This window comes from Numida meleagris, unplaced genomic scaffold (assembly GCF_002078875.1).
Source record: "Numida meleagris isolate 19003 breed g44 Domestic line unplaced genomic scaffold, NumMel1.0 unplaced_Scaffold283, whole genome shotgun sequence".
NCBI classification, from domain to species: Eukaryota; Metazoa; Chordata; class Aves; order Galliformes; family Numididae; genus Numida; species Numida meleagris.
In genome coordinates, this window is record NW_018364534.1 from 90,931 (window position 1) to 116,325 (window position 25,395).

Below are 25,395 nucleotides of genomic sequence, written 5' to 3' on the forward strand. Positions count from 1 at the left end.
GAGGGGGGGGTGCGATGTGGGGGGGACAGGGATGGGTTTGGTTTGGGGATGAGGGTGGGGACAGGGATGGAGATGGGAATGGGGATGGGTTTGGAATGGGGATGGGAGTGGGAAAGGTATGGGTATGGGGACAAGGGTGGGATGGGCATGACTTGAGGACCAGAGGGGGATGGGGATGGGGATGGGGATGAGGATGAGCTTGGGATGAGGAAGGGGAGGGGGATGGGCTTGAGATGGGGATGAGCTTGACATGGGGTTGTGGATGGGATTGTTACGCCGAGCTCTGAATTCACATGGGCTCACTGGGGAAAAGCAAAAGCCTGAAACAAGAAATCGGTTCTGCTGATTTGAAAAGAAGGAAAGAAAGAAAGGAAAGAAAGAAAGGAAAGAAAGAAAGGAAAGAAAGAAAGGAAAGGAAGAAAGGAAGAAAGAAAGAAAGAAAGAAAGAAACAAAGAAACAAAGAAACAAAGAAACAAAGAAACAAAGAAAGAAAATCTTGAGAAGATTTCTGTGGTTCCCCACTATTTATTGTCTATAAAAAAAAATGTAGGGCCGGGCAGGCGGCTCCGTGGGGTGCTGCTGTGAAAGCAGAGTTAGTAGCCAACAGCTGCAAACGTGTTTGTTTTCCTGCTTTGTTGTAGGAATTAGGGACTTGGCCATGAGATGCTTATGGTGGTCCACAGCACGGACCCAGGGCTGGTGCCTGTCCCTCCCCACACATCTGTGGGGCTGAGGTCGTTCCTTTGAAGCTCAGCTCCAGCCCCGAGGGGGTGGGAGAAGGAGAGGAAATGATGGTTCTCCTCCCTGCCAAGCTGCTGGGAAATTCAGCATTTCTCCTGCCAACCCAAACCACGTCCACTGCGGCCGGAGGACAGCAAATCCCCATCCAAATTCTCCCCACGCGACAACGGGTCCTGGCAGCCGCGTAGCTCTGCCTGGCAGAGTTGCTTTGGCGGCTCAAGCCTTGTCCAATCGCTGGCAAACAGCAAGCAACGAGGAGTTGCAGGGGACGGGAAGGCCTGTTTTCTCTAATAGCACTTCTGTATGCATTGGAAGGAAAAGCAAAGTGCTCCATGCCCCCAGCCACTTCTCCTCTGGAGGATGAACTTCTGTTTCGTCTCTATCAGCAAAAGGAAATCGGAGATTTAGCAGGAGAACCATTCGGTTTCGACTGGTTCCTCGCATGGGAAAACAACGCCTTTGTTTTGTGGAGAGCTGAGTGTGCCCGGCGCTGCTAAGCAGTGTTTGCTTAAGCTCATTGAACAAATGCAGGGGAAAGTTATAATAAAACACCCGGTAATTTATTACAGAAGCTCTACAGTCGATGATAACTTAGTATTCAAAGCGATATATTCACAAATGTACATCGCTCCAGAGATGCAAACTCTGATAACCTGAACTGTACAAATAGGAGCAAGAGATCATCAGCATTTCCCTTTACAACTTCGTTAAGAAAAAGGACCGAAACGATGTCCATTGATGAGATGAGAGAGGAATTGGGTGGTTTAACCTCTTCAGCTGGTTGGGAGAGCAGAAGGTTTCCTTTTGGGTTGGCAATTGGAAGGTTTCCCTTTGGGCTGGGAGAGCAGAAGCTATCCTTTTGGGTTGGCAATTGGAAGGTTTCCCTTTGGGTTGGGAACGTGGAAGGATTCCCTTGGGGTTGGGAGAGCAGAAGGTTTCCCTTTGGGTTGGGAGAGCAGAAGGTTTCCCTTTGGGTTGGGAGAGCAGAAGGTTTCCCTTTGGGTTGGCAATTGGAAGGTTTCCCTTTGGGTTGGGAATGTGGAAGGATTCCCTTGGGGTTGGGAGAGCAGAAGGTTTTCCTTTGAGTTGGGAGAGCAGAAGGTTTCCCTTTGGGTTGGGAACAGGGAAGGTTTCCCTTTGGGCTGGGAGAGCGGAAGGTTTTCCCTTTAGGTTGGGAAGGTGGAAGGTTTCCCTTTGGGTTAGGAGAGCAGAAGGTTTTCCTTTTGGGTTGGCAATTGGAAGGATTCCCTTTGGGTTGGGAATGTGGAAGGATTCCCTTTGGGTTGGGAACATTGAAGGATTCCCTTTGGGTTGGGAGAGCAGAAGGTTTCCCTTTGGGTTTGCAGTGTGGAAGGTTTCCCTTTGGGTTGGGAACATGGAATGTTTCCCCTTGGGTTGGGAGAGAGGAAAGTTTCTTTTTGGGTTGGCAATTGGAGGGTTTCCTTTTGGGTTGGGAACATAAAAGGTTTTCCCTTTGGGTTGGGAGAGCAGAAGGTTTTCCCTTTGGGTTTGCAATTGGAAGGTTTCCCTTTGGGCTGGAAGAGCAAAAGTTTTCCCTTTGGGATGGCAGTTGGAAGGTTTCCCTTCGGGCTGGGAACATGGAAGATTTCCCCTTGCTTTGGCATCTCCACGCCTCTCCCAGTGTCTTTGCAGCGGGTGGAAATCACCGACACCAGCCCTTGTGCAGCATTTTGCACCGTTTCCCAAATTTCATGCAGATTTCCTCATTCTTTGACGGTAACGCCATCCCACAGTGCGCAGTTATCCCCAGGAACAGCGTAGGAAGACTCTTCTACGTGCATGTGTCACGAGATGGCACTATAGGACCGAGTTCCTATTTTTCTGCAGAAAATCTGCCGCGGGGAGGCAGAAATTGGGGCGATCCCTGTGCAGGTGGGATGGAGACCCAGCAAGGTGGGTTGCCCTTGTTGTAGGGTGAAGAACATCTTCTCCTCTGCCATGGGTTCCTCCCCTTCGTGGCAACACCAGCATCACAAGTAGTGCAGAAGCTGAAGATCTAAGGGCAACAGAGCCAAATAGTTTGGAGAAATGAGAGCTGCGCTGCGGCTCTTCATCTGGCAAAGTCTGTCCTCTTTACATGTGGCTTCGTGCTGATGAGCCAGTGGAAACTCCAGCGACACCCAGAGCACCTACACTTTGCCTATGGACCTTCTTCTGTTGGAATAACTCTCAAAAAAAAAAAAAATGCTGAAATAAAACCGAGAAAAATCAGTGCTGGAAAATGGTCGGGCTGGACGATCTCAGCGATCTTTTCCAACCTCCGTGAGCCCACGATTCTATCGAGACAATCTGTGTTTCCTTCACTCCTCTTGTGCCTCGTGGGCCTGTTGCACAGGGAGAGACTTTGGGTTTGTGCTGGATTTTTCAGCAAATGAGCAAATCCTGGGCTCGCTCAAAGTCCGCCAGGTCAACCCAAGCAAATGTGTTTCTCCTCCCTGCTCCGCATGTGCAGATGTGGGATGTTGTTCTCGCCCCACATCTCTTTACTTATCCCTTTCTGCAGCAGCATCTCAGTGGGACTGCAGTCCTCTCCGCTCCTTCCAGCTGTCTCCCTTATGGGATTTTCTCTGCGATTGTCTCTCCGTCGAATTTCACCGCTTTCCCATCCGAAGAAGGCTCGGGGGACACGGAAACATCATCAGCTTTAAACTTGGAGATGATCCTGGCGGTTTCCTCGGTGATCTCGAAACGTTTGGGCTGTTTCCCTCGATGCCTGAGGGTGCTCATGTCTGGAGAGCTGTTCCTGCTCCTCGTCCTCTCTTCCAGGATCTCCTTCCCCGTACAGGTGCCATCAGTGGGGCTGCCCTCTGCCCCAGAGTCCGTTGCCACGCTGGGTGACGCGGTAGCCCTCAAGGGCAAGCTGGAAGGCTTGGGAATGTGCGGTCGTGCTTTCGGCTGTGCTCGGACGTATTTCACGGGCTGACGGCTGAAGTGGCCCCGTGGCTGAGTCCCAAGGACCGGCTCTGAATCGCTGTCTGCCTTCTCCTCCGCGTCCTCCGGCTCGGAGCCAACGCTCGCATTCGCTTCTGAAGAAAAAAGAAAAAGCAGTGAGATGCGGTCGCTGCGACAAATGACGTTGGCCAACGGTTTCTCTTGCTCCTAGGGTGTTGAAAGACCTCAAGTATCACCGCCCTAAACCCCCACCTCCCCGACTGCTTTGTTAACCGATATATGGAGGGATATACCTCCTGCCCCTTCCAAGTGTAGGAATCAGACCCATATTTTAGAGCTCTGCACCTACAGCAGCATCGTGAGCACCGCTTTACCTCCACCTTCGGAGCTGTGGGCGCTCTCCAGCACGAACCCATCGATGGCTTCTCCGGAAGAAGAGATATCAGACACGTTGTCCACACTGGAACCGTGCTTGGAGGAGAGATTCTGTCGGAACAAAGCCACGAAGGACTCTCATATGTCATGAAGATACACTCTGCTCCCACTTCACCCCCAGTGTTGTCGTGGCCGTGTGAATGGAGGATGGATTGAGCGGAATGGATGCGACTGCTCGAGCTGAAAATGCTCAGATCCCTTTTGGGTTATTGATAAGAGGGAGCAGGGAGCGGGCAGAAGGTCACGGGGCTGTGGGGACACAAGATGTGCCCCAAAGTGATCGCTGATTCATGTAGGGCTGGGATTGCGCAGCACTGACGTAACCCACTCCATAGCAAAGAGGCGAGATGTCACGAACCAAGCGGTTAATTACAGCACTGTCGTTAGGGTTAAGTGCACATGGGATGGAGAAGGACATGGGGATGCTTGGGAGCTGCCTGGAACCAATGTGAGTTTGCACAAGGATTGGGACACCCAGACGAGGGCTCTAGAAATCAGGGTTTTATTCATTACAAAATACGAGCGCCTTTAGAAGCAACTCCCCTTCCTGGAGGTTTGTGGCATTCGGCTTTGCAAAATGGCCACGGAAATCGTCAAAGGCAACAGCTGTGCATATCTCAAAGTGGGACCCTCTTGCACATAAGATCCACAACTCAAAGCAGGAGGTGGAGAGCCCCAAACGCTTTGGCTTCACTTTAGGAACGCAGTTTCCCCTTTTTCTCCCACTGAACCAGCGGTGAAAAGGAGGGAACAGCCATGTCTGGCATTGATGCCGATTTGTTGGGTTCTTTTTTTTTTCAAGTGCTGCAAAGTATGTGCGAACCACTGTGATAAAATTGCTGTGGATCTCAGGAAAAAAGGATCCACGGCCACTGGTCAGGAATGCAGAGGGCCTGGTAGAGTTCTACCAGGAAACCCTACAGAGTTTTGGGGTCAAGAATGCAGAGAACCCTCTAGAGTTCTACCAGGAAACCCTACAGAGTTTGGGGGTGAAGAATGCAGAGAGCCTGTAGAGTTCTACCAGGGGACCCTACAGAGTTCAAGGGTCAGGAATGTGGAGAGCCCCATAGAGTTCTACCAGAAAACCCTACAGAATCTGGGGATCAGGAATACAGTGAGCTCTGTAGGGTTCTACCAGGGAACCTGTTGGCTTTGGTGTGCCCATAGCTCCTTTCCAAAGTGGTGCAGCTGTCTACAGCAGTGTCCAGAATAATTTAGCATGGAGGAACCCCCCATTTTTTCAGAAATGGGGTCTAAAATGTGGAGCAAAGGCACCACCCAGAGTGGTCTGAGAAGCTGATGGGTGATGCATCGCTTATCATTCGCTCTCATTCTCCCACTCCATGTGCAGTTCCTTCCTCTTGGAGTAAATCTCTGATAGCAAATGCGTTTTTTGGATCTGGGGGTTTTTTTGTACGTGCAAAAAGTTCTTTCTCTGCTAGTCCACCTCTACAGCAGGGTCAGTAAGCCCAGCTCAGTGTCTGCGAGCTCTACCTCTAGAGTTACATTCTGGGCTGTGTTTGGGCTCTGGTGTCCTTCATCCTTTTCTGTCGACGCTTCTTGCAAAGGGTTTTCACACCCGAGGGATAAGGATAAGGGCAGGTCCTCCATCCCGAACACCCTTTCGTAGTTCTGGATGAGAAACTCCACAATTTGGGCTTGATACCCGGAGTCGACAAGGCAGGACATGGAGACGTCGCTCCCTGAGCCCGGCCGGATCAGAGTGGGGCCAAACACGATGCCCAGGTTGTTTGGGGACATCTTGTTCTCTTCATATTTCTCTGCCACCCTGGGGAAGGGAAACAGGTCTGTGAGGGGCTCTCAGTCTGAACACGTGGAGGATACAGATGGAATGCACCGAAGCACCCCCCATTTCACAGTAGAAAGAGGAATCCCATCTTCCGCAGGGAACAGAGCTCTAATTTGTGCATGGGAATTCTGGAGAAAAACATTAAAATCTGTCTGGATGGTGCAGCTCTAACGTGTTCTGAGCTGGGTGAAAGGGACCTGATTTATTTTACCACTCAACCTCTTGCTCTGCGCTTTATGAAGAGTTATCAGCAAGGAGCTTCTAGTCCCTGGTCATTAAGGCTTTCTCCTAATTGCTACAAGACTGTCCCTTCCATGTCCTTTCAGGGACATGGCTTAGAGGACACAGTCATCATGGGCTGATGGTTGGACTTGATAATCTTGGAGGTCTTTTCTAAACTTAATGATTCCGTAATTCCAAAATCTCACCCCAGGATCCAATCCCAAGTTCCCACTCCAGCATTCAATCCCAAAATCCAGCTCCCCAAATCCAGAGCCAAAACCCTGTGCCAAAATGAGCTGAATGGTTGGACATGATGATCTCAGAGGTCCTTTCCAACCTCAGCGACCCCATGATTGAGTGGGTGATGGGTCAATGGTTGGACATGACAATCTCAGAGGTCTTTTCCAACCTCAACGACCCCATGATTGAGTGGGTGACGGGTCAATGGTTGGATACGATGATCTTAGAGCTCTATTCCAACCTTAATGACTCCATGAGAAGTGTTTTTCTTTACCCTCCTCGGCACCAGCACGCTCCTCACCTGTACAGGTGTGCGATGAGATGCCGCAGAGTGTTGTAGTTGCTCCCAGGCAATTTGCTCAGCAAGTCCTTCATGCTCTGGATGGGATCTGAGGGGAAGCTCGTGCAGTCCACCTTCTCTTCTCCAGCTTTTTGCAGCTCTTTGGCAAGCGCAATGATGTCGTCATAGAGCTGGTACAGCAGAATAGGTCCCGAAAGCTGCAACAAGAGGAGGAAGACAGGGCGTTACTTCATCCCACCGGTCTCACGCTGCGGGATGGGGTCAGCTGGTGGCTGCCCCTTGGCAGAGGCTTGGTACCCACTTCCTTCAGGAAATGTTTCAGGACACCAGTGATGTCGTGGGGTGAATGCTCGGAGAGCTCCACCAGGCTCCTGCCGTTCTCAAACGCTTGGCACAGCTTTTCCACCCGGGCTTTGGATCCGCTTATCCGATAGATCCCCTAGGAGGAGAGGGCAGGCGTTCCAGCTACAGAGCACGAAGAGCGGAGGAGACGCTCGGCAGAACAACTCACTGCTCACCTGCACTCCCAACGCACGAGCTTCAATTTCGGAGGTGCACTTCACCACGATGAAGGGAACCTCCTCCGGGAAGTCTCGAGGAACTTGGGTGAAGTCAATGCCAAAGAGAGGCACCCGGATGGGCAGCTTCTTGCGGCCGCAGGTGATCAGCAGGCTCTCCAGACACTTCTTGTGGCAGGTCAGGTAGCACTGAAGTGGTAGAAATCGCTTTGAGTAATGCTCTGGTTGCAGTCCAGCCCTTCGGCAACAGCTGAACCCAGCACTGGGCCCAGTGCTCCAGATGAAGCCTCCCCAGTGCAGAGCAGAGGGGAGGAGCACCTCCCTCGCCCTGCTGGCCATGCTCTGGGCAATGCATCTCAGACTCCCACTGGCCTTCTTGGCCACCAGGGCACAGTGTTGGCTCGTGGTCAACTGTTGGTCAACCATTGGTCAACCTGTTGGCCACCACTGGAGTCAACTTCTTGACCATTATTGGCATTCTTGGCCACCAGGGAGCACTACTGTCTCATGGTCAACCATTGGGCAGCCACTGGTCACCAGGACCCCCAGGTCCTTCTCTGCAGTGTTTCTTTCCACAGCTCAGCCCCAGCCCGGATGGATGAGTGCAGTTTTTCCTCTCCAGGTGCAGGTCCCTACCCCTGCCCTTGTAGAACCCCTTCAGGTTCCTCTCCGCTCAACTCTCAGCCTGCCCAGGTCTCGCTGAACGGCAGCGCGGCCTTCTGGGCTGGCAGCCACTCCTCCCAGCTCTGTGCCATCACCAAACGTGCTGTGGGCACACTCCATCCCTTCACCCAGTGCTCACCGATGGAGACGTCGAACACGACTATTCCTACTCCTTTACCACCCAAGTCCCATGGTGCCTTCTTGGTACCCCAAGGCTGTTTTGGGCAGCTGGTGTTTTACTTACGGACCCAAGACTGTGCCTTGTGTCATGAAATGGGAAAAAAGCACACGAGTTTATGGGGTGAGGGGAAGTCCTTTGTTCCTACAGACCCTCAGTTCCCCTTTTTGTTCCTACAGAATCCCACGGTGCCGCACAAGGTGCGCACGGTGACAACTCTCACCTCCTCACACTCGAAGCTGTTGACCATGAAATTGTCGCACTCTCTGCACTTGGTTGGCCCTCTCAGTCTCCTGAATCGATGGGTCTGTGCCGCGCTGGAGAGGACGGCGCTCCTGAACTGCTGCTGGGACGTGCCATTTTCTGCAGGAACATCGTTAAAGCATGAGAAGGAGCCGGCATGTTCACGGGAAACACACTTTTCCACCTCATCAATATGCGCTGCTCACCGTTTTCAGAAGTTTGCAACGAATCTCTCTCTTCAAAGTCATCCGAGGAGGACACGGTGCCTGTGGATGAAGCTTTCAACAGTTTCCTGGTGGAGTTTCCTTGAGAAAAGAGAAAACACAAAGAGCTGTTCCCATCCTCGTGCTCTCCTTTGCGGTTCGCTCTCTGCTCTATTCCCATCCCCGTTGTTTTTGTGTTTTTTTTTTTAGCTTATTGTATTGGTTTTCTTTTTAAGAGAGGATCTTGTGCAGCTCTCACCTGGGCTAGAGTTGGGAGAGTCCAGGGATCGGGACTCGCAGCTCCCACCGAGGCTCTCCATGTCGCCGCAGAGGGATTTGTTCACACCTGCAGGAGGTGGATATGGTGACCAAATAACAACACTTAACTAAATTAAACTGTAGGAACTCAATTAAAAAAATTAAAAAAAAAAAAAAAAAAAAGAGGTTTTTCTTCAATTCAACCCACTCTGCTCTCCGTTAGGGGAAATGTGCCTTCTGGGGGTATCTTCTGGGGTGCTCCCATCCTTGCTGTATCCCGTGTAATGCAGCGGCATCTTCTTTTTGCTGCTGGGAGGAGACCTGGGGAGGGGTTGCAAATGGTTTTCTGTCAGTGCAGCGTAACGAACGGCATGGCCTGGTGGAGATGCTTTCTGGATACCAGAGATGAAGCGTCCATTTCAGACAGGTCATGGGGTATAAGCTGAGTTTCCCAGGAAACTAAACACTTGTATAAAGCTGGGGAAGCATTTGATCAATGTAATTCCACCTGCGGGGAAAGCGCTGACGTAACACAGCTCCATTTCTTCTCACCTCTGTCCTCCGCAAGAGAGTGGCTCGAATTCAAAGTGCTCCATGGAAATGTCTTTCTTCTGCAGAGCCTGGATGAACTCCAGGTATTTCTCGCCCATTCTGTACGGCTTGCAGACCTCAGACAGGTGCTGGTATCCCACCGGGATCGGTTCTGACTGAGTCTGCCTCTGCTTAAACATCCTCAACGTGACCTTACAGGGGAAGAAGAAAATGAAAACTGTGTGTATTTTTGCCCAGGTGCTTTTTCTTCTCTTGGACCTCATTGGATTGGGTTTAAAGTTCTTTCCAACCCAACAGCTCCATGGTTCTGTGATATTTAGGGTTCCTTCCAATCCATTCCACGGTTCTGTGATCTTCAGGATCCCTTCCAACCCAACCACTCCATGGTTCTATGGTTCTATGATCTTCAGGATCCCCTCCAACCCAACCACTCCATGCTTCTATGGTTCTATGATCTTTAGGGTTCCATCCAACCCAACCACTCCATGGTTCTATGGTTCTGTGATCTTTAGGATCCCTTCCAACCCAACCCACTCCATGGTTCTATGGTTCTATGATCTTTAGGGTTCCTTCCAACCCAACCCATTCTACGGTTCTACAATCTTTAAGGTCTCTTCTGCCCCAACTCATTTTATGATACTTCTGCTTAATGCTATCTTTTTCTTCTAAGGAGGGGAGTAGGGGGGGCATAGAAATTATTTGTTACTCTTTGTTTTCCTAGTGCTTTCCTATGGATATCTGTCCTCCAAGATGCAATAATTGTATGTATTTCAAGCAACAGGTAGTCCAGAGAGCTCCCTAATTTCACCTGCCGGAGAGTGGCCAGACAAAGGGAAGTTCCCCAGTAAAACATAGAAGAGCCTCAAGGTCTTATCCCAAAGAGCATTTTCTCTGAAATGAGGATGGAAGGAGAAATTACGAGACATACCCACGTCAGCACCTCGTCTCCTTGGTAAATGAGCTTCCGAATGTGGGAGACGATCCGCGCCCGCACCTTCTCCAGTTCCTGTCGTCGAAAGTTGGCGTCGTTGATGCACGACTTGAAAAAAGCTTCTGTTTCCTGAACCTGTGTGTGGTGAGAAGCAGAGAAAGGAGGAGAATGTCATCGGAATGGGAAGGAAGCAGGAATAACAGCAGCTGGCTCCAAGCTCCACACCTTGCTGTAGAAACGTAGAATGGGTTGGGTGGGAAGGGTCCTTATAGATCATAGAACCATGGGACGAGTTGGGTTGGAAGGGTCCTTATAGATCATAGAGCAATAGAATGGTTTGGGGTTGGGTTGGAGGGGTCCTTGTAGATCATAGAACAATAGAATGGTTTGGGGTTGGGTTGGAAGGGTCCCTAGAGATCATGGGACAATAGAATGCGTTGGGTTGGAAGGGTCCTTTAAGATCACAGAGCCATGGAACCATAGAATATTTGGGTTGGAAGGGTCCTTAAAGATCATAGAACAAAAAAATGCTTTGAGGTTGGGTTGGAAGGGTCCTTAAAGATCACAGAACCGTGGGACCACAGAATGGCTGGATTGGAAGGGTTTTATCACTCTGCCCACGTAAGTTCTCTCTTCCCCCTGTTTATAAGATCCCTTCAGGCTCTGGAAGGCCACCAGGAGGTCTCCCCGGAGCCTTCTCCCCTCCAGCTGCACACCCCCACCTCACCCCACCTTTTCCCCCATAGCGGAGGTGCTCCGTTCTCATGTGTCACCTTGGCTTGTGCCTCCTCGCAGGAGCGCCGTCGCTTCTCCAGCTGCTTGATGGCACTGCTGGGACTGACGACGGCCACGTTCTGGTACTCATCCTCGGCCTTTGCGCTCAGAAACTTGGCTTTCTCCAGCTCCTCGCAGCGCTGGATGTACTGCAGGCGGGATTTGCGCAGCAAGGACAGGGATTCGTTCTTGAACAGACAAAGGGAGATTTAGGAAGCCCCGGCGAGGAGCGATGCTTGGGAGGAAAGCGCCTGTCTCTTGGTTCAAGAGAACATCACAGGAATTATCACTCCGATCCTCTCCCTTCCTCTCTTCCCACAATCTAGGTGCCCTAATGGAGTTCTCAGCAGGATGCACGTTACATTATTTAGATTTTTATTTTTTTTTCGAGCGTTTTGAGCTGTGAGCGGTCAGAGGATCACATCTGTCTTTCAGCCCCTTACCATTCTTTTCTGCTCCTTTGTCCACTGATCTTTGAACTCTTTCCTCCACTTCTCAATCTCATTCTTCTTGGCCGAGAGAGGCTGCAGAGGGGTCACAGTTGGGGTGGCAAATTTAGAATCATGAAGGTTGGAAAAGACCCCTAAGATCATCGAGTCCATCTCCTGGGAGATGGCCAAATGCACCGTACAGATGGGGGCACAACATTGGAACCCAACCACGGGAAGATGTTTCCTTTTCCCTTAGCCTTCTTTGCATTCCCTTCTCTCCTCTCCTTAACCCAAATGAGGATAAATCCCCCTGGTTCGGTCACTGCAATACCCTGGATCTGAGAATCCTTGGATAGCTGCCCATAAATACGGCACCTGGTAGAATTCCTTCTGTTGGAGCAACCCCACGGTCTCGCTGGCTGCATTTCCAATCTTGATATCATGCTCCAAGACCATCATATAGAGTGTCCGAAGAGGCATATTGGTCTGCAAAAACCAAAAAAACAGGGCATCAAATAGCGGATCTTCCCCGCAGCTCCCCTAAATTCGAGAGCTTTTGTTATCTGCACGTGGATTTATGCCAGCAACTCAAGTTCCTCATGTTGGCTCTAAGGAAACTCCAAGGCCCGCACCTGATGGCTGATGGCGTTCCGTCCCGACTCCGCTATCTTCAAGATCCCTTTGGCAAACTCTGTCTCTGTAAGAGGGCAGAGGGGATTGGACGCCAGCTGAATGGTGGGTGCCAACCTGTTGCTCATTGGGGTCATTTTGGCAAGGAAATCATTCAGATTCCCCCTCTTCGCCTCCATATTTGAGCAAAACCAGTTAAGTTTCTCATCTCGCTGCTTTGGTTTGCAACGGAGCGTTCTTGGCTACGATTTTTACAAAAGCTATAAAATGCGTATATAAAAATACATGGCGTGCAGGCTCCCAGCTGGAGCTGTGCACTCCGACTCACCGTAATTCAGGCGTTTCTCGATCCAGCTGAGGAGCTCTTTGACGTATTTACACCACAGTTTGGCGTACTCCAGGGCCGCGTCAATGCCGCCTTCGTTTTTTATCAGCATTTCATCCGCCTCCTCGACTGCAAAAAAGAACCCACCCAGATGCGGCGTAGCTCCACCCGATGGCCTGAGGTTCCCCAAGGGTGGAAGAATGGGAGTCTTGAGATTTGGCGCTGCAAAATTCTCCGGTAACAGCCATAAAGAAAAAGGGTTTTCCCTGAGTAATCATCACGGTGGCAATCCCACCTGTCCAGCCATAAAGTTCCAGGCTGTTTAGACACGTATATTCCTCTAGCACCCCTTTTAATCAATATTTCGATTTAATTTGGAAACCGGAAGGGAAGGACCTGAGGCGCTGTTGGGTGGTGATGGATGGAGCTGCAAGAAGGACTCTCGTATCTCCACTGGACTCTAAGGACTCTTGTCCCTTGGTGGAACCCAAGGTGAGACAAATTTAAACATGTTTAGAGTTGAAATCTGTGAGGAATCAGCTTAGAAAATCTTTTTTTCCTTTTTTCTGTACAGAAACTTCACATGAAGACAAAACAATATCACGTCGCTCTTAATGGCGTCAGCACCAAGAACCACTGAGAATTATCCCAACGGGCAACAGAACGGAATATCCCGAGTTTTACCCCAAACCTTTCGGAATTTATGTGTCAGTAACTCAGAACCTCAAGGGAGGGACCTTAATGAGGTGTTAATGAATAATAATAAAGGGAAATTCTGCTCAATGGATGGAGTACCCTCATGCCACCTTTTGGGTTCTAATTCATGACTTTACCTGTCAGGTCTCCCTGCACTTGCCTCTCCGAATTGCTTTTGCTCTTGGAGAAATCTTCACTTGGCTGTGGGGGCAAAAAAAAAAAAAGAAAAAAAGAAAAAGAAGAAGAGAGAGTAAATGGTGAGGGAAAAGGAAAAGTTTGGGGGATTTTGCAAAGAATCCAGACAGAGCCTTCCTTTCGCTTAACTGGGCAACCCAGCTGGTGGGGCTGGAGGGGTTGGTGGGGTTGGAAGAATAAGAGGCTGGTGTTTGATGGGGGGAACGTAGCATGATACAAAAGTCTACTCTGAAACCCAGAGGAAACTGTTCATTAGCACGGGGAGGTTAAGGTTGGAATCACAAAATACTTGATTTTTTTAATTAAGTTCAGCTCTGGGGATAACGCGATCACATGAGAACAGTGGCTATTAGAGAATGAAATTAAGATTCCTGCCCCTTTATTTGCACGGAAGAGCGTGAAATGAGGCTGCTCACCCACACTGCAAAGTCCCACACTGCCCAAAAGGAGCAGAAGAACAATTCAGTTCTATGTTAAAGGGTTTCTGTTGCTTCAGGACAGAATTTTAGGGGGTTTTGCTGTGTGACTTAAGAATCTCATCTAATAATTGGTAATTTCTTTACTAAGACGGATCTCATCCCTTGCCTACCGCAACGATCTCCCTTTCCTCGGGCAGCTCTGCGTCGCCGATGTCATCGGCGTCACCGATGAACATATCAACTGCCCTGCGGAATGAAAAGGAAAGAAATAAATCATAGCGTCCTTAAGGTTGGGAAAGACCACCGAGGCCATCCAGCCCAACCTCAGAGGAAGGTTTCAGAGACCCAAAAGATGGGCTCTGCCCCTCCATTTCTACGTACGCATTTCCAATCGAGATTTCTATGGCATCCAGGCTGCGGAATATCTCACTGTAGCGCTTCTTGTTTTCAGGCACCCTTTCTTGACGGTCGAGACCTGGGAATGGGGAAGGAATCATGTCACAGAGGGCCTAGAGCTCCTTGAGGTCTACAGGATGGTTTCTGGAGGTGCAGAGGATTGTGGTTGAGCTCCATTCCGTCATGGGGATGTGACAAATTGTGGTGTCCCGGTGAGGCATAACCAAGTGACGCCCAACACGAGATGGGATTCGAAAGAGAACACTGAACATTAAATTTGTCAGGGCTCCTTGGCTGTTGGAAAATGAGAGTGTGGATGTCGACAGGACTGCTGCTCTTCAACATCATTATCCGTGCCATAGATGATGGGATCCGTGCACCCTCAGCAGCTTGGTGATGGCACTGAGCTGAGCAGTGCCACTGGCACAAGAGAAGGAAGGGATCCATCCCCGACAGGCTCAGAAGGTGGACCCATGAAAACCTAACGAGGTTCAACAGGGCTTTGTGATCTTCAAGGACCCTTCCGACCCAACAACGCTGTGATTCCCTGACTTTATGATCTTCAAGATCCCTTCCAACCCAAACCCAACCCAACCATTCCCTGATCCTGTGATTTTCAAGGTCCCTTCCAACCTGGCCCATTCCATCTTTCTATAATCTTTCAGGATCCTTCCAACCCAACCCATTCCATGGCTCTTTGATCTTTCAGGATTCTTCCAGCCCAACTCAGTCCGTGTTTTTTTGATCTTTCAGGACCTTTCCAACCCAACCCATTCCCTGATCCCGTAATTCTATGACTCTCTGCCCTTCTTTCAGTGCTGGAAATGCACCAGGACACCTGATGGAGGGGCTCAGGGGTTACAACAACCTGCTCTGCACGCGCAAAAAAGCAAAACAGAGCTGCGTGCACAGGACCCAGCAGCAGAAGTGGTGGCAACGCATTGCGCCGCGTTGCAGAAGTCGCCTCTTCCTTGTGCATCACGTGTGCCTCGCCATGTACAGAGGTTCCTCAGTCTGACTTCTGGTGATGATCTGCCTTACTGCCCCAAGGGGGGAAGCTTTGGAGGGCACAAGAAATAGAAAATGGGCTCATCCCTCCATGAGGGGCAATGGGTTCCTCCTGTAGATCTCTGTGAGCTCTAAGCATACTCTGCCTGAGGCCACGCATAGAGGCGACCACACGCATTGCACGCGTGGTAATTAATGCTGCTAATTGGCCACGCGTCAGTCACCAAGAGCAGAAGTTAAACTCTGCGTGGGCTGAAAGCTGCTGTAAAAAAAGGGTAAAAAAAAAAACAAACCCAAAAAACGCTTTAAATTATAAAAACAGGCGCCGGCGGTGAAAAGCAAACAAAAGAAAGCTTCACTCTTCTTTGTCCTTTTGACATTCCAGGAAACAGGATGTGGTTGACCTCAACCTGAAGTTGCTTCACTTGTTGCTGCGTTTGCGGCAGCGAGCAAACATCTTGCAAATGTCGCTCCGATGGAAAAGGCAGAAAAGGCAGAAAAAGCAAAAAAAATTGTGGTTTGTCTGTGTCATCAGGGAGGGAGCGTCAACGCCTTTGGGCACTGAAAATCCAAGAGCTGAAAACCCGAGGTTTGCCACTCTCATGGTGGGAACGTGCCAGGATTTTCTCCCGTGCCCCACCGCTGCATGTTTCAGGCATTTCTTCCCCAAATTCGTTCTTCTTTTTGTGGCGTCCCCATCTTGATTCTGGTTGTGCCAAAAAAGATAAGTTTTTTCCTCAAACGAGGCACTAAAATGCTGCGGGTATAATTCCCAGTCACATGGGGACTCTGGAAACACTTTTTTTTTTGCTGTTATATTAGCAAACTACGCAGCTCTTTTCTTGCTTTCTTGCCCCCAAATGAGCATCCGTGCCTATAAATAGCGTATCAACTGACGTTAATTAATTGCAGCTTATTTCATGGCCTCGTATAGAGCTCTATCTTCTGAGGGAAGTTATGATCACGGGGAACAAAATTGCCAAACGAGATGATCCTTCCCCAAAATAGTGTCCTCCAATTTGCACGTGGCAACGCTCCTGACCCGGTCCTGACTGACTCGCCTCCGCGTTGCTGAGCAAATCACTCCGATTTTGGCTTCGTTTCCTCCTGCATTTCCGCCCCAAAAGAAACGAGACGCCGAAACGATGCGAAGACGCTCATGGTTTTGGCTGCAAAGGCACCAACAAAGCTGAAAACTGCACCCAGCACCCCACGGTGGTGAATCAACATCCCCACCTCCAGCTCGGGGAGGGGGGAGGGAGGGGTTGGAGGTTGCCAAAATTCTGTTTGTTGTTTTGTGGGTTTTTTTTTTGGATACGAACGCCGTTCGCCCTCCAAGACAGAAATCTGAAGCTAATGATTTAATTGCAAGCCTCTTCTCTTGCTTTGCTCCGCTGAGCAGATGTCTTTAATTTCTCTTGTTTACCGCCGGTGGGGGATTGTACAACAGGAAGGAGTGACTCAACCCAGCAGCGCTGGCGATGGGGAACATGAAGCATTTCGAAAGCGGCCCTTGTGCGGCCAGAGGAGCAATGACCTCGGCTTTCTCATCCATCCCTCCCTTCATCAGAAGTAAAGTGATGTTACATGGCATTCCATGGAAGCAGGAAGCTAGAGAAAGCGAAACGAAGACGCGCTGCTTTTGTGATGGCTGCGATAAGGAAATGGGGCCTGCCCAAGCACCCGGCAGATTTCTCTTAAAGCAAAAGAGTGGTGTAAGAAATCAATAAAATAGAGAATCGATGCCATTGCGTTGTTCCCATTTAAGCACTTTTTTCTTAGAATTGTGACTTCCTTTCATAGGCCTGCAAGAACATCAGGTCCACCCATTAAACCGTCACCACCGTGTCCACTCACAGAAGCATTAAGGTTGGAAAAGACCTCTAAGATCATAAGCCCAACCATCAAGTTCATTTTAGGATTGGATTTTGGGGCTGGGTTTCAGGATTGGATCTTGGGTTTGGATGCTGGGGTGGGATCTTGGGGTGGGGTTTTGAAATCACAGAATCATTAAGATTGGAAGAGACCTCAAAGATACTAAGTCCAAACATTGATCCATCCTCACCATGCCCAGTCATGGAATCACAAAAATCATAGAATTATGACATCGTTAAGGTTGGAAAAGACCTCCAAGAACATCAGGTCCAACTATCAGCCCATTCTGGGGTGGGATTTTGGAATCATAGAATCCTTAGGGTTGGAAATGAGCTCCAAGATCAAGCCCAACCGCTGACCCATTACCACCGAGCCCACTCAGCCACGACCTTAAACAGAATCGTAGAATCATTCAGGTTGGAAGAAACCTATAAGATCACAAGTCCAACCATCAATCCATCCCCACCCATAGAATTATTAAATTGTGGAACCATTAAGGTTGGAAATGACCTCTGAGATCATCAAGTCCAACCATCAACCAGCCGTGCTGGGGTGGGATTTTAGAATCGCAGACTCACAAAAGTTGGAAAGACCACTCAGACCAGCAAGGCCTACCGCCAACCCATCCCCACCGTGCCCATAGAATCACAGGAACCTTCAGGTTGGCTTTGAGGTCTCCTAGCCTGGAGGTCCGCAGTGGTTGGGTTGCAGATGTCAGCACAGCAAATTAAGTCAATTTGCACAGCAGAGGGGGTTGGAACTAGGCGATACCTTAGGCCCTTTCCAACCCCATCCACTCTATATTCTCAATTCTGCCTTGCTGAGGGTGATTTGGGTTTAATTTCCTCTCCCTCTCTCTGTCGCTAAGCAATTCTGCGCTGAGGGCAGAAATCCCACCCTTACCAGCGCGGGGCCTGAAGGAAGCTGCAACGCTCTGCCCCACGGCGGCATCAGCACCACGATATTTTTAGCAGCTCTTGTTCTGCAGTTCAGCAGAAGCATCACTTCCCTCCCAGCCAGGCCATGAGATCATTGCCCCAAACTCTCAATTCAGCCCTGCACCACCGACGGATTTCGGTATCACAAGTTTGCTGTGAGATTTCCTGGCAGTGCCTTCCTCTTCTCTGCACTTAATTTTGCAGTTTTCAGTGCAATATCTGAAGTTTTCCAACCAGGGCAAAGCTGGTTCTGCCTAGGAGGGCTCAACGCATCTCAGCAGCAGATGGATAAAATCCACTTCGTGCAAACTCTAAAAAAGAAAAAAAATGAGGCCAAGGGAAAAATCTCAGGTCTCAAAACCCAAATCAGCGCCGCTTCTGCGTGAAGTCCTCCCCGTGTAACGAGGCGGTGTCATTAGGACTGCGTCTAATTGTGCCTTGCTCAGCACCTCCCTGCCCGGCTCAGAATAATCCAAGCTCCTCGCCAAGGCTTTTGTAAAAGCAGAACCGTTTCCCATCTGCCGCTCCGATTCCTCGTGTCCTCTTCCCATTTTAGTGGGAAAATAATATGAAAAAAAAAAGGGGGGGGGGAAAGGCCAGAGCTGCTAACAAACAGCGCGCTTGCTCCCAACAGACAGGAAATAATAGCAAAGTCAGAAGTCATAAATAGCAGTGGGCACTAACGAGGGGATTAATGAGACGTGTCGAGGGGCTGAGATGAGAATTTCCACTTGCGACATCATCCCTTCCCTTCAAAAATAAAGGGTGCGAGCTGCAAACGCTTCTCATCTGGTGACAGAGGGATGAATCAAAGACTCTCATGGGCCAAAAAAAAACCAACCCAAACATAGGGATGAGGAAATTAATTCACACCCAAACTTCTTCGTTTTGTGGAAACGGATGAAAACCAACCCCGACACAGAAGGTTCTGTTGGTGGGGGTAGGGCACAGTGGGATGTCTCAAAGGCAAAGAATGGGATTCTTGGTCAGGTGATAAAAGTTTCACGGAGAGACCTAAAAATGCAGCTTAAATCAGAGATCATCGATAAATCCATATATGGGGGGGCTAATAAGTCGATGCAAGGGGTTGCTAATTGATCCATGCGTGGGGTTGCTTCTAGAGGTCCCAGACACCGCTCTTTGGAGGGTTTAGAATCACAGGGTGATGATGAATTTAATAAATGATCAGCCTGCCTCATGATCTGCATCATGAGAGCTTGGAGATAACGATCCTACACCAGCAATTAAGGCGGAACGCCGTTAATTAGCTTGCAATTGGCCCCAGAAAGGGCAGCAAGCAGCTGAATGCCTGCAAATTAATTGCAGATGTCGCTCCTCCAGGCTGGAAAAGTGCCTCCAAAAAAAAGCAGAGAGGGACCCAACAGGAGCTTCTCGTGCTTAATGCTGTGAAAAGATTCTGTTCTATAGACGAGATCCTAATTGATATTAATTATTATTGCCATATTCTGGTCAGAGGGATCTGACCAAAAGTGTGCAAAGTGCCAACACTGAGAGAACACCGCGCCTCCTGCCCCCCAAAAAAGGTGGTCTGCTCCCTTTCCTCTTACCTAAGGCAACGTCCAGTCCCAATGCATCAAATAATGCCATGACAGAGAAAATTCAGTGAGAATTCAATGGAATTCAGTGAGAACTCAAGGAGAATTCAATGAGAGTTCAGTGAAAGTCAAGGAAAATTCAGTGAAATTCAACGAGCATCTGATGAGAGTGCAGTGAAAGTCAATGAGAACTCAACGGGAATTCAATGGAATCAGAACGATCAGGATCTCGACGGGAACCCCAAGGGGAGGAACTGGCACCCAGAGCTGCAAGGCGACTCTCGTGTCGCCTCCTGCCCCCCAAAATTGACGTGATAAAGAGGATAAAAGGCCCCGATGCCATCACATACCACTCGGCTCCGGGTCTCCCATGGCAGAATCCTCGGAGCTTTGGTCCGAAAGCTGCAGAATCCCGAGCGACCCGACTCCGGATCACGGCTGGATGAAGCAAGAGGGGGATTTTGGGGTTGGATCAGACGTCGGGAAGCGGCCCCATCCCGTGAGAGCTGCCCGAGACGGCAGCAGAAGCGGCGGCGAACGCAGCCCGTGGGCTTCCTGCAGCCACGCTTCCGCGTGAGGAAACGGTTTGAGGCGTGCGTTCGTTGCACCGTGCGATTTGCATAGCCGGTGTAGAGCCCTCCTGGCTTCAGCGCAACGGCGACTTTGAGCTTTTTCTACCCGTGGAAAACCTCGTCCGCTCGCTGTTTCCAAGCATCCGGATCTTTCGGGTCGAAAGGTGGAGAGAAAAATGGATGGCTTTTCTTGCTGTGGTTTTAGCGCCCGTGCAGCGGCAGCGCTCCTGCCCACCAGCCAGCAAACCTCCGCTGTATTGCTGAATTTCCCCCTACAGGGACCACGTTGTTCATACAGCTGAGGCTTCTTGAGATGCTGGGTCTTCTCCGTGGGGATGTGGGTCCTGCAGAGCCAGGAGTAGTGGGAGTAACGGGATGGGGACGGGCGGGTGGTGAGAAGCCGGTGGGAGTGGGGCAGGAGTGGTCCTTAATGAGCCACTTCCCCCGCTCTCCTCGTTAACAGGTTGTTCAAAATGGGTTCAGGTTGCCTTCAATGCAGCTGTGATTAATGATGAAATTGGAAATAGAAAATGTCCTGTTTTTTTTTTTGGGGGGGGGGGGGGAGGGGGGGAATTACAGACTGAAAAGAGCAGAGATTGAAGTGAACTTTGTCCTCTGCAAATATTAATGGGAGAAAACGACGGCAAAACCATGATCCGTCCCCCACAGATTGATTCTGAGAGAAGAGAAAGGAAAAAGGAAAGGAAAAAGGGAAGGAAAAAGGGAAGGGGGAAAGGAAAAGAAAAAGGGAAAGGAAAGGAAAGAGGAAAAGGGGGAAAGGGGAAAAGGGAAAAGGAAGAAGGAAAGGAAAATGGGAGAAGAAAGGGAAAAAGGAAAGGGGAAAGGAAGAAGGAAAGGGAAAAGGGAAAGGAATCAGCAGAGTGTCAACACAGTGAGTTTCTCCTATCAAATCCTCCCAGCCCGTGTCTCTGTTTCTTGTGTTCAATCCCTATAATTAAGGGCACGTCGGTGTCATTACCATACCCCGCTTATGAAGTGCTGTACTTGCAGATAAAAGCCCTGCAATTGTGTTTATAGTGTGAAGGCATTGATGGCCCGAAGGATTGCAGTGCAGTGCTATGCCAACACCCCCAGCACCCAAATAATAATAAAAAAGCCCATAAAAGCCAGCAGAGAACAAAGGGTGGGACTCCTTATCTACCAGAAACACCGCTCACCGTCCCCGTTCCCAACCCCATCATTTTGTCTCCCACCTATTCTCGTCGCATTTCACGTTTTTTTCCCTTCTCTTTTTTGTAAAACCCTGCGCTTTGTTTTGCAGATCAGAGGTGAAAAAAAAAAAAAAAAAAAAAAGGGGGAAGTGGGGGAGTTTCTGCAAAAAGCCCCGTATCTCCTTCTAAGGCAAGCCAAATTTTTACGCAGTGAAATTGCGAGGCCCTTCAGCAGCAAATCCCATTTGCTGCATCGCCGTTGATGGCAGAGCAGAAATCTGCTCCACCAATGGCGCTGAGCTCCGTTGTCCTGCAGACTCTTTGTGTTTCCAAAGGGTGAGCTCTGCGCGTCGGTGTTTGAGAACATGACAGTGCGGTGCCCTCAACTTCCCTTCGTGCCACTGCTTTACGAGTCAACTAGAAATGGGGGAGGAGAGCAACCGCGGCTGCTGGGCGATGGCTCTTCCTCTACTGCCCCTTCCCCAGCGAGAGCTTCGTGCCAATCCTCTGCTCTGGTGGGGCCCGTGTGCCGTAACGTGGGGATGGGACAAGCAGTATTGCTCAGCTGAGCCCCAAATCAATGGGCGGAAACCATTTCTCCAGCTTTCAGGTGTGGGTTTTCCTCCAGATTTAAGGAGATCTGGACTCCCAAGAAAGCAATGTGTAAGACAAGAATAGAAAGAGAGTGAAGGATTCACACCAAAAGGAGCTTAGAGTGGGGCAGAGCATTGCTCTGACATCCTAGAGGCTGTTAATGGCATTCCTTAATTCGTGCACAGCGCCTGGTGACCTCCAAGTGTTGTACAAGCCAACAATCACAGCAAACCTACGGGTCAGACTAATCCTCCCCCAGCTTTTCCTTTTTTTCCTGCTCTCATGAGCCCTAAAACCACGATCTCCCGGACACGTGGGACCTGAGCACGGCCCTCTACCGCCAAGCAGAAGACGTTGACTGCAGCAGTTACGTTCCCCAAGGGGAATTTGACCAACATTTACCATTGATGTTGGCGATGAGGGTGGCTATGGCCACTTGGATGGCATCCCCGGTCACAGCGGGATACGTGTTCAGGAAGGAGGAGATGGCGTGCAGGAGGTCTGACAGTTTGGCTTCCACGGGGCCTGAAATGCCTTCACCTAGAATTAAAAAGGAGAAAAATATATGATTTATATTTATATATATATTTTTTTTTTGCATCCCCACCTCTGCCAGGAAGGAATCGTTCAGAGAACGCTCTCCCCAGATGTTGAAATTCTGTGCAAAATGGAAAATAACAAGCAACGAAGGCCAAAAAATCCCCCAAAAAACCTACATGCAGGGGGAGGATGGATCTGGAAATTGCCCAATTCTTCATAACCAGGGACTTTTGTGAGGGTGTCCCCTGCCTTTTGTCCAGGTTCTACTCTGCAGACCCAAGCAATGGACATTTCGCTTCCTACTGCAGGGCTGCTGTGTGCCGTAGAACCATGGAACGGAGTGGGCTGGGTTTGGGTTGGAAGGGTTCTGAAAGATCATAGAGCCATGGAAAGGATGGGGTTGGAAAGGTCCTTGAAGATCATAGAAGCAGAGAATGGTTGGGTTGGGTTTGGGTTGGAAGGGTCCTGAGAGATCATGGAAGCAGAGAGAGGTTAGGTTGGGTTGGGTTTGGGTTGGAAGGGTCTTGAGAGATCATAGAAGCAGAGAGAGGTTGGGTTGGGTTGGGTTGGAAGGAACCTTAAGATGACAGAGCCATGGAATCACAGCACAGTTGGATTAGGGAACCCAAAGCCCTCCCAGCCCCACCCCTGCTATGGGCTGGGTGTCCCCAACCAGCTCAGGCTGCCTCAGACCCCATCCAGTGCAGTCTCTCCCGGGTCTTTCTCCTCAGAGCTGCTCTCCATGAGTTCTTCTCCTGTATCTGGGATTATCCTGACCCGACACCACACACTCAGCCTGGCAGAACCTTGCTGGCTATACATGATCCCACTTCTTGAACATATTTTGGGAAAACACCCCCAACCTGAGCTAACAAAGCCTGGCCAGCCCGGGCACGTCCAATTTCCATTTGCATCCGGCATCGTTTGGGAGCTGCTATGAGCAAAACTCCACTCAAAGCAAAGAGCATCGCCGTGGTTTTTTGGAGGAGCATCACCCACCCAACTTGCTCAACGTGCCGCGGGGCCAGCAGACACCACAACCCGCAGCCACAGCTCACGGCTGTGGGTGGAGGGAGCAGCATTGCAGGGAAGGAAATTTCTCGGGTGTATTTTGTTAATGCTCAAGGATTCCGGGAGCCTGCTCAGCTTGCAAGTCATCCCAGAGCTCTTGAGAGCACTTCAGGTTTTTCTTTTTGCATCATGTTCGGAGGAAATCCGTGCACTCAGAGGGCCGAGTGCTGCGATGTTTTATCCGTTAGCGCTCTTCGTTACAGGAGAAGCCATTGGCATAATTAAACACCCACAAAGAGAGAAGCAGAGTTGGAGATAGCCTTCAAGCCACCTAAGCTCGTTGTTTTAAGCAAATAAAGAACGACACAGGATCGCTTTTGCCCATGTCAGTAGTAATCTACTTGTTCTGCGAGCCAACATGGAAATTTCTTATTTTTGTTTTTAATAATCATCAGTTTTTATTTTATTTTTTTTATTTAATAAGTGATTATTATTATTCTTATTTTTACCTTTTTGGAAGAGCTCTCGGAGGCACTGAAATTTCCCATTGATGCTCTTCAGGTGCTCGGTGACGCGGAGCACTTCCCCGGCGCGGTGCCCAGGCACAGGGCTATGGGATGGAGCCCAGGGAGCAGCTGGGATTCCCGAATGGGAGCTGTGCCCAGGTGGAAGGAATCTCCCTGGGAATCCATTCACAATCTGAGCCTTGTCCCGGGATCCCAACCCATTCATGGTCAGCACCGCTCTGCATTTATTCCTTTGAGGTTGGAAGTGGATGCGCGTCTCTTCTAATCCAACTCATCCTATGGGTTTCGGTAGAAACTCTGGTAGAGTAGATAGAAAATCCAGTAGAGCTGTATCCAGTGTCTTCAGAGAAACAACCGAAGCAGGTTTTAATGGCCAAATTTCCTCTTTTCAGCAAAGAGAAACTCAAGTTTGGGAAACTTTCCCTTAGCAAAGCTTGGATATCAAAAGCCTTGAACATCCATATGCAATCGTGGTGCATTTCTGTGTCGGTCTCTCTCATGTAGTGTAATATTTGCAAGAGGAAATGTTGGCTCAGGCGACCTGTAGAGAATAATTTCCATCTCTTAGAGAGGGCTTTTCATCTCTTAGAGATTTTCCATCTCTTTCACTGTCTGTCCTCGGCTAAAAGATCCAGCAGGAATCATGGAATCATGGAGTCATAGAACCATAGCGTCACCGAATATCCAGATTTTGAAGGGACCCACGGGGATCATCGCATCCAACTGCTGAAAAAAAAGCCATAAAATCTCTTGGCCATCACTGTTGCACCTCACTGTTTGCTGATGAAGCCAGAAGCGGCGTCGCTGTCGGTGTCCTTGTTCCCTTTGCAGACTCCGGAGTCTCCGCCGCGCTCCTCCTGCGTCGGACGGGGAGCGGAGCTACGCGCCGTCGGCGTGGGACGGGAACCTCGGGCTGGTGTCAGGCTATGTGGATTTTCCACATTCCTTTTGGGAGTTATGAAATGACTCCCTTCCCCGGCTATCGGTAGGATCAGACGGATCCTCCTACCCCGTGCTCGCTTTTTAACCCGTTGCTGCCTGCAAGCTGGGAGGCATCTTTGTCATTCCACTTGCGTCTGCAGATTATTTGTGCGTGGGGTATTCTAGGGGGGAAATGGTGTCACGTAGCAAAAAGCAAAGGCAAGAATGACACCGTCTATCTGTAAGGTATAATAACTGGAAAAAATTAATGTTTCCATCCTGATCTGAGGCTGTGGAGGTGGGCGGTGAGTTCTCTCCTCCCTTCAGTTTCAGGGTTTCTGTCGCTTTGAGTTCCCCCGCAGAAAAATAGGCTCTTTTCCAACCCTTCTGTGGTAGAGCTTTGTGCAGGACCTCCCAAGCTGTCCTATGATCCTTAAGGATTCCTCCAATCCTATCCATCATATGATTCTATGATTCTATAATCTTGGAGGACCCAACCCAACCCATTCTGTGGTTCTATTATCTTTGAGGACCCAGCCCAACCCATTCCATGGTTCTATTATCTTTGAGGACTCAGCCCAACCCATTCCATGGTTCCATGATCTT

General features: G+C 49.7%; 1 protein-coding gene across 3 annotated transcripts; it reads right to left on the minus strand.

Moving 5' to 3' along the window:
- Positions 1-1,275: 1,275 nt before the first annotated feature.
- GMIP (GEM interacting protein) lies at positions 1,276-24,088 on the minus strand. 3 transcript variants are annotated; one of them, XM_021382732.1, is made up of 22 exons: positions 23,851-24,088; positions 22,193-22,330; positions 14,061-14,154; positions 13,850-13,925; positions 13,203-13,266; positions 12,373-12,498; positions 12,047-12,111; positions 11,790-11,900; positions 11,427-11,507; positions 10,983-11,171; positions 10,207-10,344; positions 9,279-9,469; positions 8,935-9,047; positions 8,728-8,814; positions 8,472-8,570; positions 8,246-8,385; positions 7,182-7,370; positions 6,965-7,102; positions 6,664-6,860; positions 5,585-5,879; positions 4,030-4,141; positions 1,276-3,789 (listed from the first exon to the last, which is right to left on the minus strand). In XM_021382732.1, exons 1-22 carry the CDS (start codon positions 24,071-24,073, stop codon positions 3,317-3,319), a joined length of 3,339 nt encoding a protein of 1,112 aa, XP_021238407.1. In that variant the 5' UTR covers positions 24,074-24,088; the 3' UTR covers positions 1,276-3,316. The 3 variants fall into 3 exon arrangements, with proteins under 3 accessions (XP_021238407.1, XP_021238408.1, XP_021238409.1); XM_021382733.1 differs by lacking the exons at positions 22,193-22,330; positions 23,851-24,088 and adding an exon at positions 19,803-20,529; XM_021382734.1 differs by lacking the exons at positions 22,193-22,330; positions 23,851-24,088 and adding an exon at positions 17,862-19,790.
- Positions 24,089-25,395: the final 1,307 nt, after the last annotated feature.

Excerpts from the sequence above, each read along its gene's own strand:
- GMIP (XM_021382732.1), bottom strand. The coding sequence starts at position 24,073 with ATGAATGGGTTGGGATCCCGGGACAAGGCTCAGATTGTGAATGGATTC. Across the intron at positions 12,112-12,372 it reads CGAGAAACGCCTGAATTACG|AGACAGAGTTTGCCAAAGGG; the intron begins GTGAGTCGGAGT and ends GCCCTCTTACAG. Across the intron at positions 5,880-6,663 it reads CTCATCGCACACCTGTACAG|GGTGGCAGAGAAATATGAAG; the intron begins GTGAGGAGCGTG and ends TCCCTTCCCCAG.